Source organism: Otolemur garnettii, unplaced genomic scaffold (assembly GCF_000181295.1).
Source record: "Otolemur garnettii isolate 467f Iridium unplaced genomic scaffold, OtoGar3 scaffold00117, whole genome shotgun sequence".
Classification (NCBI taxonomy): Eukaryota; Metazoa; Chordata; class Mammalia; order Primates; family Galagidae; genus Otolemur; species Otolemur garnettii.
The window spans coordinates 56,132-71,381 of record NW_003852512.1 but is presented as its reverse complement, the minus strand read 5'-3'; the positions used below and the strand labels follow the sequence as shown (position 1 = coordinate 71,381).

At 39.6% G+C, this 15,250-nt stretch overlaps 1 protein-coding gene across 1 annotated transcript in view; it reads right to left on the bottom strand.

Moving 5' to 3' along the window:
• The window catches only part of LOC100945497 (transmembrane 9 superfamily member 2-like), an 85,199-nt gene that overhangs the window by 31,620 nt on the left and 38,329 nt on the right, over positions 1-15,250 (bottom strand). The window contains 2 exon segments of the mRNA XM_012809920.1: positions 86-165; positions 13,006-13,117. Of these exon segments, the coding sequence (XP_012665374.1) occupies positions 86-165; positions 13,006-13,117 (192 nt within the window).

The following is a 15,250-nucleotide window of genomic DNA, read 5'->3' as shown; positions in this document are numbered from 1 at the left end:
ATATATATATATATATATAAAATATTATATACACGTACACTTACATTTCCCACTCTGAAGCTACTTTATTTCAGGAAGAGCTTACCTAATCCACTGAATGTTGGTATCAGGCATAGACTCCAAAACATAATCCCATCGAGAGGCCCACTTGATATTTTTGTTTTCCTAAAACAAAAATACAAATCATATGACCAAACTTCAACTGACCTTTTGCTGCTTATATTCCTGAAACAGATAAAAACTATTTTGCACATGCTTTCTCTATTTCTTTACTTCTAACTTCATGAACTCATGTGAATCCTGTGATCTACCTTGACTTTTGGGGGGGGGCAGACAGGATCTCACTCTGTCACATGTCTAGAGTGCAGTCGCATCATCATAGTTCACTGCAACCTCAAACTTCTGGGCTTAAGTGAGCCTCCTGCCTCAGAGCCTGTCAAGTAGCTTGAACTACAGCTATTTTTTTTTTTTGTATTTTTCTATATTTTTCACATCTAGCTGTTTTTCCTATTTGTTGTAGATGGAGTCTCATTATGTTGTCCAGGCTGGTCTTGAACTTCTACCCTCAAGTAATCTTCCCACCTTACCTTCCCAAAGTGCTAGAATTACAGATGTGAGCCACCATGGCCTACCTTGACATTTTTATCTTATTTTCATATACTGGATTTCTATATCATTTCAAAACGGACTAAGAAGAAAATAATTTTAGCTCACTGCTATTCATCAGAAATAGCACCTTTTTGGTGTTATTTTTCTGTGACTCTAAATCCACGTCATACTTATTTTCTTTTGTCCCTTTTGTCCTAACCACATTTCCATGTTTATTGCAACTTCATATGATACTTGTAAAGGTACATAAAGATGCACATAATGAGAGTCACTTTAGGTTCGTTTATAAATTTAAAACCTAGAAACTACAAAAAAAGTCCACCACAATGAGAATAAACTACTGTAATCCATACAAGGAAATACAGTAGAGCCTCCATAGCTGACCACTTCCCTACACTGACCACCTCCTTAAGTTGCCCTAATTTTCATAGACCAGACATGCACCACAAATATGTATCAGTACCGTAGGCCTCGTTCCTTATGGTGACTACCTCCATATGTTGACCAATTTGCTACAGTTCTTTGGGTGGTCAACTTATGAAGGTTCTACTGTACTACATACTTATTAAAAGAAATGGTATGCATCTATAGGTGATGGTACATCTATGAAATTGCACAAGTGAAAAAAGAAAGGTGAAAAGTATAGTTCTCAAATGAAAGCTACAACCTAATTCTAGCCCAAGAATATGGGGAGAGGGTGGGGGAGAGGTGGGGAGAAGGACTGATGGGTGGTGGGAGGGTTACTGGAAAGATCACCTATATGGTCTGTCTAACAAGGGTACAAGTGAATTTTTCTAGAACTAGAGTATAAATGTTTTAACACAATAACTAAGTAAATGACACAAAGTCTATGTTAACCAGTTTGATGAAAATATTTCAAATTGTATATGAAAACACTACACTGTACCCCATGTTTGCATTAATGTACACAGCTATCATTTAATTTAAAAAAGGTGAAAAGTATGCATAATAAGATTCCATTTATCCCAAAGAAAATGATATCTTATAGACTCAAACATTTTTCTGCAAGGAAAATAAGAAGAGATAAGGTTATACTTTTGTTATTTATTTATTTTGAGACAGACTCACTCAGTCACCCTGGGTAGAGAGACGTGGCATCATAGCTCACAGCAACCTCAGACTCTTGGGCTCAAGCAATCCTCTTGCTCAGCCTCCCAAGTAGCTGGGACTACAGGTACCCACCACACATCTGGCTAGTTTTTTTATACTTTTAGTAGAGACAGGGTCTCATTCTTACTCAGGCTGGTCTCAAACTCCTGAATTCAGGCAATCCACCTGCCTTGGCCTCCCAAAGAGCTAGGATTACAGGCATGAGTCACTGTTTCAGGCCTAAGGTTATATTTTTAGAGGGAGAGAGTAGGAATTGGAGGGTAAAGGAAAGGAGAAATGTATTTACACTTTTTCTATATGGTTTGAAGTCCTCACCACATGTACATATCAAGTATTAGTAATATTACTACTTAATGGAAAACTAAACTTGCTTCGCTGCAACCCACCAACTTTACCCTCTGCAAATAGGTATATTAGGCTATTTTATTTGATTATAAAACCTTATTTAACTTAAATCATGTTTTCTTAGGAAATACTTTAATATTTTACATTTCATATGCTAAGTATTTTGAGATGTAGCTACAAGCTTATAAAAATGTATTTTAAATACTGTAGTTTTCAGTACTGAATAAAACACAAGAAAATATAATTATGAATCAAGCTGTTTCTGCTGATGTGTGATTAAATTCAACTCGTCAATAGTTTTCTTTCAAGATATCTCCAAAATATGATCATAAATGATAATTCTCAATAAACACTTAAGCCTTTAATGCAGCATTATTACCTCTCAAATCAATGCCATGCTCTTAGCAAAAAAAAAAAAAAAAACTGACCCAAATTGACCATTGACCAAGCCATGCTTGAAATGACTTATTATTTAAAATTGGGTATCCTTAGATATTTTTTCTGAAGTTTAGGCATATGAAGAAAGACACTATACATTGCTTAAAAAAAATCCAAGTGAATAGATATTAATTTAAATGAGTTTTATACAGCAATGAATTTCAGTTAAAACCTGATGACCACACAATCACAGTTAACATTCCCAGTGACAGGACATGTTAACCACATGTGCCTCCTGATGTGATGGATCACTTACATGGTGTCCCTGCCACACGTGGCCTGAGTCTATTCATGAAGAAACACCAAACTCAGATTGATAGCTGTCCTACTGAATGTAAGTTCTATGCCCTTAAAAATTTCAAGAATATTTGCTTGGTGCCCGTAGCACAGTGGTTACAGTGCCAGCCACATACACTGAGGCTGGCGAGTTCGAACCCAGCCTGGGCCAGCTAAGCAACAATGACAAATGCAACAGAAAAATAGCTGGGCGTTGTGGTGGGTGCCTATAGTCCCAGCTGCTTAGGAGGCTGAGGCAGGAGAATCACCTAAGGCCAAGAGTCTGAGGTTGCTGTGAGCTGTGACGCCACAGCATTCTGCCCAGGGCAACATAGTGAGACTCTGTCTCAAAAAAAAATTTTTTTTCAAGAATATGAAATTGGGCTTGGCGCCTGTGGCTCAAGTGGCTAAGGTGCCAGTCACATACACCTAAGGTGGTGGGTTTGAATCCAGCCCGGGCCCACCAAACAACAATGATGGCTGCAACCAAAAAATAGCCAGGCATTGTGGAGGGTACCTGTGGTCCCAGCTACTTGTGAGGCTGAGGCAGGAGACTTGCTTGAGCCCAGGAGTTGGAGGTTGCTGTAAGCTGTGATGCCACAGCACTCTACCCCAGGGGGACAGCTTGAGGCTCTGTCTCAAAAAGAAAAAGAAAAGAGTATGAAATTGGAGGAAGCCAGGCACAGTGGATTGCCTGAGCTCAGGAGTTTGAGACCAGCTTGAGCAAGAGCAAGACCCTGTCTTTACTTAAAATAAAAAAACCAGCTGGACATTGTGGTGGGTGCCTATTGTCCCAGCTACTTGGGAGGCTGAGGAAAGAGGATCATTTGAGCCCAAGAATTTAAGGTGCTGTGAGATATGATGCCACAACATGCTACCAAGGGTGACAGAGTGACACTCCATCAAGAGAAGAGAAGAGAAGAGAAGAGAAGAGAAGAGAAGAGAAGAGAAGAGAAGAGAAGAGAAGAGAAGAGAAGAGAAGAGAAGGAAAAAGAAAGGAGGAGGAAGGGAGGGAAGGAAGGAATTGGAGGAGACCAAAAACTAAATGCAACACATTATCCTGGACAGGACTATAAACCAGAAAGAGAGAGAGTGACATTGTTGCCCAGCTGGTGAAATTTGAATGGACGGATGTAAATTGGCGGGTAATATACCGATATTGAGTCCTAATTTGAAGGGCTATATGCTATTTGTGTAGGAAAGTGACCTTGTGTTAGGGAAATACACTCAGAAGTATTTAGGAGTAACCAGGCAACATCTAGCTCTCAAAAGACCCAGAGAAAAACTAATGTTAATGGACACACAGAGACTGAATAAGGTAAAACAAGCAAACGAGGTAAAATGATAACAATCAGGACATCTGGTTAAAGGGACTCAAGGAGTTCTTTGCACTGTTCTCACAATCCTTCTGTAAGCCTGAAACTGTTTCAAAATGAACTTTATTTAAAAACCCATAAGAAAATCTAATTTATAGAACTGCTACATCAAAGGATAAATATTTCATGAAGGGATTTATCTCAGCCATCTATTACAATACTGTTGCAATGGTAAAACGTGACTTAATTTGTCAAAATTGACTTGCACCCATCTCTTTATCAGCCAGTATCCACTGCCTTCATTGAGTTAACTCATATCAAGTCTTTTAAAAAAGAACCATACTTGGCTCGGCACCTGTAGCTCAAGCGGCTAAGGCACCAGCCACATACACCAGAGGTAGTGGGTTCGAATCCAGCTCAGGTCTGCCAAATAATGACAACTGCAATTAAAAAATAGCCAGGCACCTGTAGTCCAAGCTACTCAGGAGGCTAAGGCAACAGAATCACTTAAGCCCAGGAGTTGGAGGTTGCTGTGAGCTGTGATGCCACAGCACTCTACCCAGGGCAATAAGCTTGAGGCTGTCTCAAAAAACAAACAAAAATAAATAAATAAATAAAAGAACCATACTTTTGCTGTGAAGGCTAATTTGACCAGTTTGATGAAAGCATTTCAAATTCTATGTAAAACCAGCACATTGTACCCCATGATGGCAATAATGTACACAGCTACGATTTAATAAAAAAAAACCACACATTGTACCCCACATATGCATAAATGTACTCATCATCTATGTGTATTTGACTTAATAAAAAAAAATTTAAAAATAAATAAATTTGTAGATTTCAAAAAAAAAAAAAAAAAAAGAAGACCCATACTTTCAAATACGCACTATGAGGTTTGGATTTTAAATACAAACACAGCCTAGACATTCTGCAGTTGTTATACTAAGTCCTTTTTTGCACCAAACATTGCCATCTGCTGGAAATAACAGACCATTAACACATATTACTCTTTCCTTTGTAAGAGATTATTTTTAAATCCTAAGGAACATTTGTAAACAAAATGACAGAGGCAGAAAGATAATTAAGTGGTGGAAACTATTTTTTAATCCATCTAAAATGAATACATTATACTACATCTTTACATTCCATAGTTCAAAGTCTTTTATAAGACATAGGAATGAATCTTTATAAAATCTCTGGGTAAACAGCCTTTAATGTTGGTAATAGTGGAGGCACAAGTAGCAACAGTAGGAACAAAGAAAAGACTTCTTGATCCATGACACAATACCCAATGATGGATCTCATTCAATAAAAATTTATGCAGGGACTCAAAGCATCAAACTTACAGGCAACTACCTCATCTCTAGTCGCTTTCAACAGGGGGAGCAGCACCCCCTAGGGGGCATAATGAAAATGTGTGGTGTTGCTATTGGTATTTAGCAACAGAGTGGAAAAAGCCAGATATCCTGCAACCGCACAGGGAAACCCTTGCAATGGAGGACTGAGAACTTCTTCCATTTGAGAAGTCCCCCCAAAAAACAATTGAGAAGGAACAAACTGTGTCCTACACCTGTTTCAAATGCTCCACTCAATATTCATGTGGGTATAAAACTGCTTATGATGATCCATGCCTAGATTCTAACTCCCTTTTACAGATAAAGTATTTTTACATGGTTTTAATATGCATCAAATTTTTTCCCAAGAATGCAACTAGCATGTAAATTGAGAGACAATAGTGCTATGTTTGGCATGGAACTAATTAATTGACATTTCAGAAAATAAAGGCATTAGGCCGGGTGCAGTGGCTTAGGCCTCTAATCCCAGCACTTGGGAGGCCAAGCCAGGTGGATTGCCTGAGTTCACAAGTTCAAGACTAGCCTGAGCCAGAGTAAGATCCCTGTCTCTAAACATAGCCAGGCGTTGTAGGGGCGCCTGTAGTCCCAGCTACTCAGGAGACTAAGACAAGAGAATGGCTTGAGCCCAAGAGTCTGGGGTTGCTGTGACCTGTGACACCACAGTACTCTACAGGGGGGCAACAAAGTGAGACTCTGTCTCAAAAAATAAAAAAAAGAAAAAAGAAAAGAAAGGCATTATTTGGAAAAATGTGGTATTTATTTGAACCACCAATGTACAGCATTCTTATATCCATCTATTGTTGCCTTTATGATGATTACACGTAGGCGCAAACATGTGACAAACACTGAAGTCTACACTAAATTTTATTAAAAGTTACTTTCTTTTTATTTCTCCTTTATTATATTGCAGTTAGGGTTTTATACTGATGTTTTATTGAAATTATATAGATAGAAAAGTTTCATTCTCTCTTACCTACTGGTGTCATTTTAGAATAGTAAAAGGTACCAGGGGCATGGTGGCTCATGCCTATAATCCTAACACTCTGGGAGACTGAAGTGGGTGAATTGCTTAAGTCAGGAGTTTGAGACCAGCCTGAGCAAGAGCAAGACCCCATCTCTACTAAAAATAGAAAAACTACCCAGGTGTCGTGTTGCGCACCTGTAGTTTCAGTACTCAGGAGGCTGAACCAAGAGGATTACTTGAACCTAAGAGTTTGAGGTTGCTGTGAGCTATGACAACAGACTCTGTTTCAAAAAAAGAAATAGAATAGTAAAAGGAACATTATAAAACACTTTTTATTGGCTCAGGGCCCGTAGCACAGTGGTTACAGCACCGGCCACATACACCAAGACTGGCGGGTTTGAACCCAGCCTGAACCAGCTAAAACAACAATGACAACCAACAGAAAAATAGCCAGGCGTTGTGGCAGGCATCTATAGTCCCAGCTACTTGGGAGGCTGAGACAAGAGAATTGCTTAAGTCCAAGAGTTTGAGGTCGCTGTGAGCTGTGACACCATAGCACTCCACCAAGGGTGACACACTGCGACTCTGTCTCACAAAAAAAAAAAAAGAAAGAAAGAAAGAAAAACACTTTTTATTAAAATGGGACATTAATCTGACAAGGTTGAGAGCTACTGATCCAGTTCTCTTCCCTCTTTTCTTTTTTTTTAAAGCATTAATTTTTTTTTTATTTTAATGCTTTTTTTTTTTTTTTTTTTGGCTGGGGCTGGGTTTGAACCTGCCACCTCAGGCATATGGGGCCAGAGCCCTACCCTTTTGAGCCACAGGCACCTCCCTGTCTTCCCTCTTTTCACTGTGGGCAAACTGAGGTCCAGGGAGGAAAATAAACCTGGTCAAGGTCTTAGTATGAGTCTGAAGCAAGCCAGCAACAGGATTTTCTGATTTCCAATTCAGTTGCTGACCCACGCTGCCTGAAAAGCAGAAGTGCACTGTCCAATAAAAACAATGCTATAAATGTTGCTAGGGTCTTAGACTAGACCCTAAATAAAGTTTATAGAACTCAAACACATAGCTAGAATTGGGTGGCACCTGTGGCTTAAAAGGGTAGGGCACCAGCCCCATATGCCAGAGGTGGAGGGTTCAAATCCAGCCCTGGCCAAAAAAAAATATATATAGCTAGAATTAGTGATCAAAATGAAACCAGAAAGCCTTTGATTGGTGATATAAAAGCAGTAAATTTTTTAAGTAAAAGCATTGTCACTGGAATCTCCAGGAAAAAAAAAAGTAAAAGCATCATGAATAGAAACACCTTAGCCTGGCATTCACTAATTCATAATAGGCACTCAATTTTCATAACTCATAATTCATAATAGGTGCTCAATAAATATTTGTCATATAAATGGATAAACAAAAGGTCTGCACTCAAATGTTAATTTTTATGACTCATCCCTCCTTCTGAACAATTTATTATATTATAAACTCCTAATTTTACACCCATTTGAGAACATGTATTATTTTCTGAAAGTATTAAAGTGCATTTGCAAGATGCATAATTAAAAAGCAAAATAACAAAACTTCTAAAAGTACAAATGATTACATTGCCTCTGTTTAGTCTCTGCTTGATTGGGCTGCACACTCACAAGCTCAGCTGATGATCAGAGGCTCTGAGTCCATACAGCAGTTGGCAGGTAGCTGCCCTAAGGTGGTAGAGGAGGCAGGTGAGGGTGGCTGAGGCTCCACAGCTGCTGCACAGCTCTAACATCAGGAAGTGGTTCAATGTGTGCATAGAGTCTGGCTTCCTGTCCAGGTCCCCCACCCCAGTCCCACATAAGGACTGCTCCTGTGCCTTCGAGCATCAAGAGGAACACGGGAAGCTTCCACAGTCTAAGGGACAGTGAGACAGTGTAGTTCACCCAGTCAAGAACCTAGAATCAATGTATGTCACAAATCTGGCAAAACTTTCTCTATTGATGATAAGAAGCAGCAAAAGGACAAAAACATGCACAAGCACAGGTTGGAGGGGACAGGTGCTGCATGAGAGGTGGTTGAGATCTGTGCCAAAAGGGGAGAACTTAGTCACATGTGGCTATGGAGCACTTGAAATGTGGCTGGTCCTAAGATGAGCTGTAAGTGTAAAACATTAAAATACATATCAGAGGTCAGACTTGATACAGAAAAAATATATAAGATATTTCTGTACCCAAAAAATACTACACAAACACTGTACTCTCGTTGATAAATTTGCTTCTCACAGGGATATGGGTTAGCAGTTCTGAAACTCCATGTATGCAAGGGTTGAATAAATAAAATATTATAGATGGTGACAGCCAGGTTTCTCACTTTCAGCAAAAGATGTTACAAATAGAGCAGGGCCTGTGGCTCAGTGAGTAGGGCACTGGCCTCATATACCGAGGGTGGTGGGTTCTAACCGGGCCCCAGCCAAACTGAAACAAAAAATAGCCGGGCATTGTGGCGGGCGCCTGTAGTCCCAGCTACTCAGGAGGCTGAGGCAGGAGAATCACCTAAGCCCAGGAATTGGAGGTTGCTGTGAGCTGTGAGGTCACAGCACTCTACTAAGGGTGACAGAGTGAGACTCTGTCTCTAAAAAAAAATGTTATAAATAAATAACAGGAAAAAAAGTAAACAAGAGGAGAGGGCTAAAATAAATACAGTGGTGCTGGATGAAGAGTCAGAGATGTTACATGAACTCATGTTTATTTACTTATTCACTTATTATTACATTTTTCCATTAGCAATCAGCAAGTAATCAATGTGGTGGTTACATGTGTAATTCCTGTCTCCACGAATGTATAAAACCAAACTGTAACCCACCTACCATAGACACATTTTCTCAGGACCTTTTAAGGCCATGGTCTAAGCAAGTCATGTACATTCAGCTCAGAATAAAGCTCTTTAAATTATGTTATTAGAGTTTGAGTCTTTTTCTTTTAATATTGCACAGAGAGAAGCTTGGCACCTGTAGCTCAGCAGCTAGGGTGCCAGCCACATACACCAGAACTGGCAGGTTCGAATCCAGCCCGAACCTGCCAAACAACAATAACAACTACAACCAAAAAATAGCCAGGCATTATGGTGGGTGCCTGTAGTCCCAGCTACTTGGGAGGCTGAGGCAAGAGAATCGCTTAAGCCCAAGACTTTGAGGTTGCTGTGAACTGTGATGCCATGGCACTCTACCTAGGGCGACAGCTTGAGACCCTGCCTTAAAAAAAATATTATACGGAGAGATACACACATATACACACATACATTATACATTTATTCTTATATAAAAAATTAATAATACCTACAATTAGATACAGGGATATATTCAAAAGTATACAGAATACTATTACTAAAAACAAATGTATACGTATGATTTTTAAAAATCTCAACTTAAACAAACAAGCAGACACAAACACACAGCTTTGTCTCTCTAGAGAACTTCACACATACAGACAGTAGGATCTATACAAGGACATGAACATATATATTTGAATAAAGCTGCACTGTAAAAAAAACAAAAAAGTCACCGTGGCTCTTGCCTGTAATCCTAGCACTCTGGGAGGCTAAGGCCAGCTGATTGATTGAGCTCAGGAGTTCAAGAGCCTGAACAAGAGCAAGACCTTGTCTGTACTAGACATAAAAAAATTAGGCAGGCATTGTGGCCTGTAATCCCAGTCACTTGGGAGGCTGAGGCAGGAGATCACTTGAGCCTAGGAGTTTAAGGTTGTAGTGAACTAGGCTAACTCCATGGCACTCTATCCTGGGTGACAGAGTGAGACTCTGTCTCAAAAAAAAAAAAAAGACAAAAAACAAAAAAAAACATTTTTTCAACCAAAACAAGAAACTAAAGAGCGTCATCAGAGATATACGTCACCACTCTTCCTTACATCATCCCCTCAATTATGACAGCAACTTTCTGGCGTTCAGATAAAGAATATCATGGCTTGGTACATTCCCACTGCCTAATCCACTCTGTGCATGCATGAGCTACTGTTGTATAAGACATCTGTAATTCAACTGCCCCTAGATCTGGGAGAACCACGTCTGAGGAATAGGAAATGTCTATGTGTACCTTTGGCTAGGCACTGCACTAAGTATTTGATGTTGGCTCACTTAACTCTGAGAGCAATCACACAAGGCAAATATTTTATCTCTACTTTTCAGATGAGGGAGTAGAAGCTTAAGGTAACTTAACCGAATTCACACGGCTAGTAAGGGGCAGAGCCAAGATACAAACTCAAGGATGGGCTCAGTGCCTGTGGCTCAAGTGGCTAAGGCGCCAGCCACATACACCTAAGGTGGCGGGTTTGAATCCCCAGCCCAGGCCCGCCAAACAACAATGATGGCTGCAACCAAAAAATAGCCAGGCGTTGTGGTTGGTGCCTGTGGTCCCAGCTACTTGGGAGGCTGAGGCAGGAGACTCGCTTGAGCCCAGGAGTTGGAGGTTGCGGTGAGCTATGATGCCACAGCACTCTACCCAGGGGGACAGCTTGGGGCTTTGTCTCAAAAAAAAAAAAAAAAAGAACAAACTCAAGGGTATCTGGCTCCCTCTAGTGTAACACCTCGAGAAGACAAGGGCTTTCTAAGCACATCAAGTAAATTTCAATGACGAAAGAAAATCCTCTCTTCTAGAATAGCTTCCAGAATTGGACTTGACTATTGAGGAACAAGGGGTTGATATCTAACCCCAAATAAGGCGATTCCCCAAATTCCACCATTTAATATGGCCGCGGAACTTCCACTTCAGTCCTTTTGATGGCTATAACTGCCTCCTGACAGACAGACAGACTACTAACGCCACACCATATAGGTTTAAGATGTGAATGTGAACTTCAATTTAGACCTGTTTTTCCATGGCTTTTCCTGTAAACATAAGAGTTCTTACATTTAAATTTTTAATAGCTAATGAATAACTAATAAAAATGTATAAGGCCTTCCGGTCTTAAATTAACTTCTGATAATAACTTAAGCTTTGAATGGTCTAAGGTTTTTTTTTTTTTTATTTCTTCGTAGCGTATTACATTCCTTTCCCTAGATTATACTTCTCTATTTCACCCAAAAATTAGAAGACTGGATTAAACTTGTTGGACTAGTCAACAGCCTGTTTTCACCACCTGTAGTTTGTGTAAACTGCAGGATATAGGATCAAGACCTGCCCTCTTGCTGGATGATTCAAGGTACACACATACATTTCTAACATAAACGGTTTTCATTTTCTTTACAGTAACTCTGCAGGCAGAAAATAAAATGGACACTTATGTAGAAAAGCCACAATGGTATAGTGGAAAAACTATGAGCTTGAGTGCCAGACAGACCTGAGTTTGAATATCACTTCTACCACCTGCCAGCTATGATCCTGAGAAAATTAATTTAGTTCTCTAGGTTTCAGAACCCTCATTTATAAAATGGAGATGACCACTACAGGTGACACAGAGGGACAAAAACAAAGCATCCCCAACATGGAATTGCTTTCGGAATGAGATTAGGAAGAATCAGGTTATAATGGCTGTCAGGTGGTCCACAGAAATGACACAAACCAAGCACTACTGGGTAAATGTTTAAGGACATTTGAGACCTAGTGCCAAAAAAGGTGATTAAGTTTCAGTCTTACAAAAGCACATCTGAAATTATTAAAAAGCCTTATATAAAATCAAGTATAAATAAAAGTGAATCAAAAAAAATGATACACATTTGATTCACCTACACTCAGCCTCTCAAAGTGCTAGGATTACAGGTGTGAGCTGCTGCACTCGGCCTGTTTTAACCTTGTTGAACATACCACTGCCCAAAGTAACCTCACCATAGAATCCTTTTTTCACGTACCTTTTAAAATACAAAACAAAAATAAAGAAAAGATAATAGCAAGCAATTAGTTAACAGAAAACCCTTTGGAAAGCACAAGTATCACAGAGGTAGTAGAATATTCATGGGACTGTTGATAATACATCTATTTGTAACTATATTTTTTTTTACCAAAAACACAAACCATCTTTACAGAAACAGCTATATATAAAAGAAAAAAAGCCTAGATGTGCAGACCATGATGAACACCATATATATTGAGAACCTACTCTGGATCAGGCACTACACTGAGGGCTTTATATATTCTGAAAATGCTCATTAAATGACATGAGAAGAAACCAAGTCTCAGAGATCACGTGACTTACATAAGCTCATAGGGCTAGTAAGTGGCATAGTTTGAATTTGAATCACAGATCTGTCTGTAATTGTATGTACTTTTTCCCTACACCATGCTATGTCTCTTGAGCAGCTAGTCAGCCTGCTAGCCCCAAGAGATGTCCCTCTACTTACCTATGTACCTCTTTCAAACCTCAGCATGCACTAAAAAAAAAGTTAAGTACCTGGCACAGTAACTGAAACGTAGTAGATTTAATACAACAATCCCTTTAATGGTTATCCATTGAATTGTTTGAACAGAAAGAATTTACCTGTGCTGTTGGACTCAGCTATGTTACACAATTTTAAATAGATGAAAATTTAGGCTTGAATATTAGGTATTTATATACTTGACTTGGAAAAAATTAAGATGATGACATGGGATACTTACTTCAAATTTCACAGAATAAGTATAAGTCACATTCAACTTATTGGTGTGTTCTCTAGGAATTTCCATAGGGGGTCCATTACAGGTTTGCTGGTTTTCATCTGAATGTTTATAGCTAATAAAAGAAAAAAAAGGAAGAAAAGGGAACTTTAATTCAAAACTGACAGTGTAAAATTGCCAATTCATGGCTATTCAGGCATGTAATAGTAGGATAAAAAAATAGGCCTTCCATTATATTCTGCATTTAAAAGTCTTGATGATTTAAAATATTTTCTTTCTAAATGTCCCCAACACTCAAATGAGACTCAATACACTATTCCAAATTCAACACTTAAGAGCTTCCCTTTTGCCAACAAATATAAGAAATAAAAAACCCTTTATAAGCAAATGGCTTTATTTTTCCTCTTTCATCTCATCCCTCTTCAATATAATAAATAACAGGCTGGATATGGTGCTATTACCTGTAATCCTAGCACTCTGGGAGGTCTAAGTGAGTGGATTGCCAGAGTTCAGCAGTTTCTAAAATAGAAAAAACTAGCCAGGTGTCATGGCGGGCCCCTGTAGTCCAAGCTACTCAGGAGGCTGAGCTAAGAGGATCATTTGAGCCCAAGAATTTGAGGTTGCTATGAGCTATGATGATGCCATGGCACTCTAGCCAGGGAGCCAGAGTGAAACTATCTCAAAAAAAATGGGGTATATATATATATATACAACCTATACTGTAACCTTAGCTGTAGGGCTAGAGAATTAAATAGATGAAGCAAAAACCATATTTCTAAGCACCCAGAGGTCTGAGGGCCTACTCGGTATAAAAGCACCATGCTTAGCAATAAAAGATACTGAGAATACAATCTACATGAACCCTTTTGTCTGAAAAAGAGAGCAATTATTAAAAATAGAAAATAGGAAAAAACTGGAGAAGTGTAAAACTATACAAGATGCTGGAGCTAGAAAATGCCTGGTCAAGGATAAGAACACTCTTATTATTCAAAAAGCACAACAGAAATAAAGGGGCGGTAGAAGAAAAATGAAAAGGAGAAAAGTGATGCTTTCCTTTAGATTTATTTACTCAGCATACAGTTTCTCCCTTGGCTTCCATCTAATGAATATAACAGGCAATCCTCACGGATTGTTGGCCACACATATGTATATGTGCAGTAAAACGACGCTTGCAGTTGTGAAGATTATTGATGCTCACCTCTTTCTCTACGTTTTTATAACCCTAGTGTCCGATACTTAATATGGCCTTATAAGTACTTGTAGAAGGAATGAATTCTATTTAGAGCCACAACACTTTTTTTTTTTTTTTTTTTTTTTGGAGATAGGGTTTCATTCTGTTGCCTCAAACTAGAGTGCTGTGGTGTCAACCTAGCTCATAGCAACCTCAAATTTCTGGGCTCACCTCAAACCCCTGGGCTCAAAAGTGATCTTCCTGCCTCAGCTTCCCAAATGGCTGGACTATAGGTGCTCACCATGAATCCTGGCTAATTTTTCTATTTTTAGTAGAAACGGGGTCTTGTTCTTGCTCAGGCTGGTCTCGAACTCCTGAGCTCAAGCAATTCACGGGCCTCAGCCCCCCAAAGTGCTAGTATTATAGGAGTGAGCCACCATGCCTGGCCTAGAACCAGAACACATTTTAAAGCAGCTTTAAATTAAAGAAATAACAATTGTTGCCAGGCATGGTGCCTCACCCCTGTAGTCCTAGCACTTTGAGAGGCTGATGCAGGCGGGTTGCTTGAACTCAGGAATTGAAGACTAGCGTGAACAACACAGAGAATCTGTCTCTACTAAAAATAGAACTAGCTGGGTGTGTGGCAGCACCTGTAGTCCTAGCTACTCGGGAGACTGAGGCAAGAGGATTCCTTGTTCAAGAGTTTGAGGTTGCTGTGTGAGCTATGATGACACCCAGGGCACAGAGTGAGACTCTGTGAAAGAAAGGGAAAGGGAAAGAAAGGAAGGAAAGAAAAGAAAAAAAGAAAACAAAGAGGCGGCACCCGTAGCTCAGTGGGTAGGACGCCAGCCACATACACCAAAGCTGACATGTTGAAGCCTGGCCCAGGCCAGCTAGAACAACAATGACAACTGCAACAACAACAACAAAAATAGCGTGGTGTTGTGCCGAGTACCCGTAGTCCCAACTGCTTGGGAGGCTGAGGCAAGAGAATCCCTTGGGCCCAAGAGTTTGAAGTTGCTATGAGCTATAACACCACAGCACTCTACCCTAGGGCAATAGCTTGAGAGTCTGTCT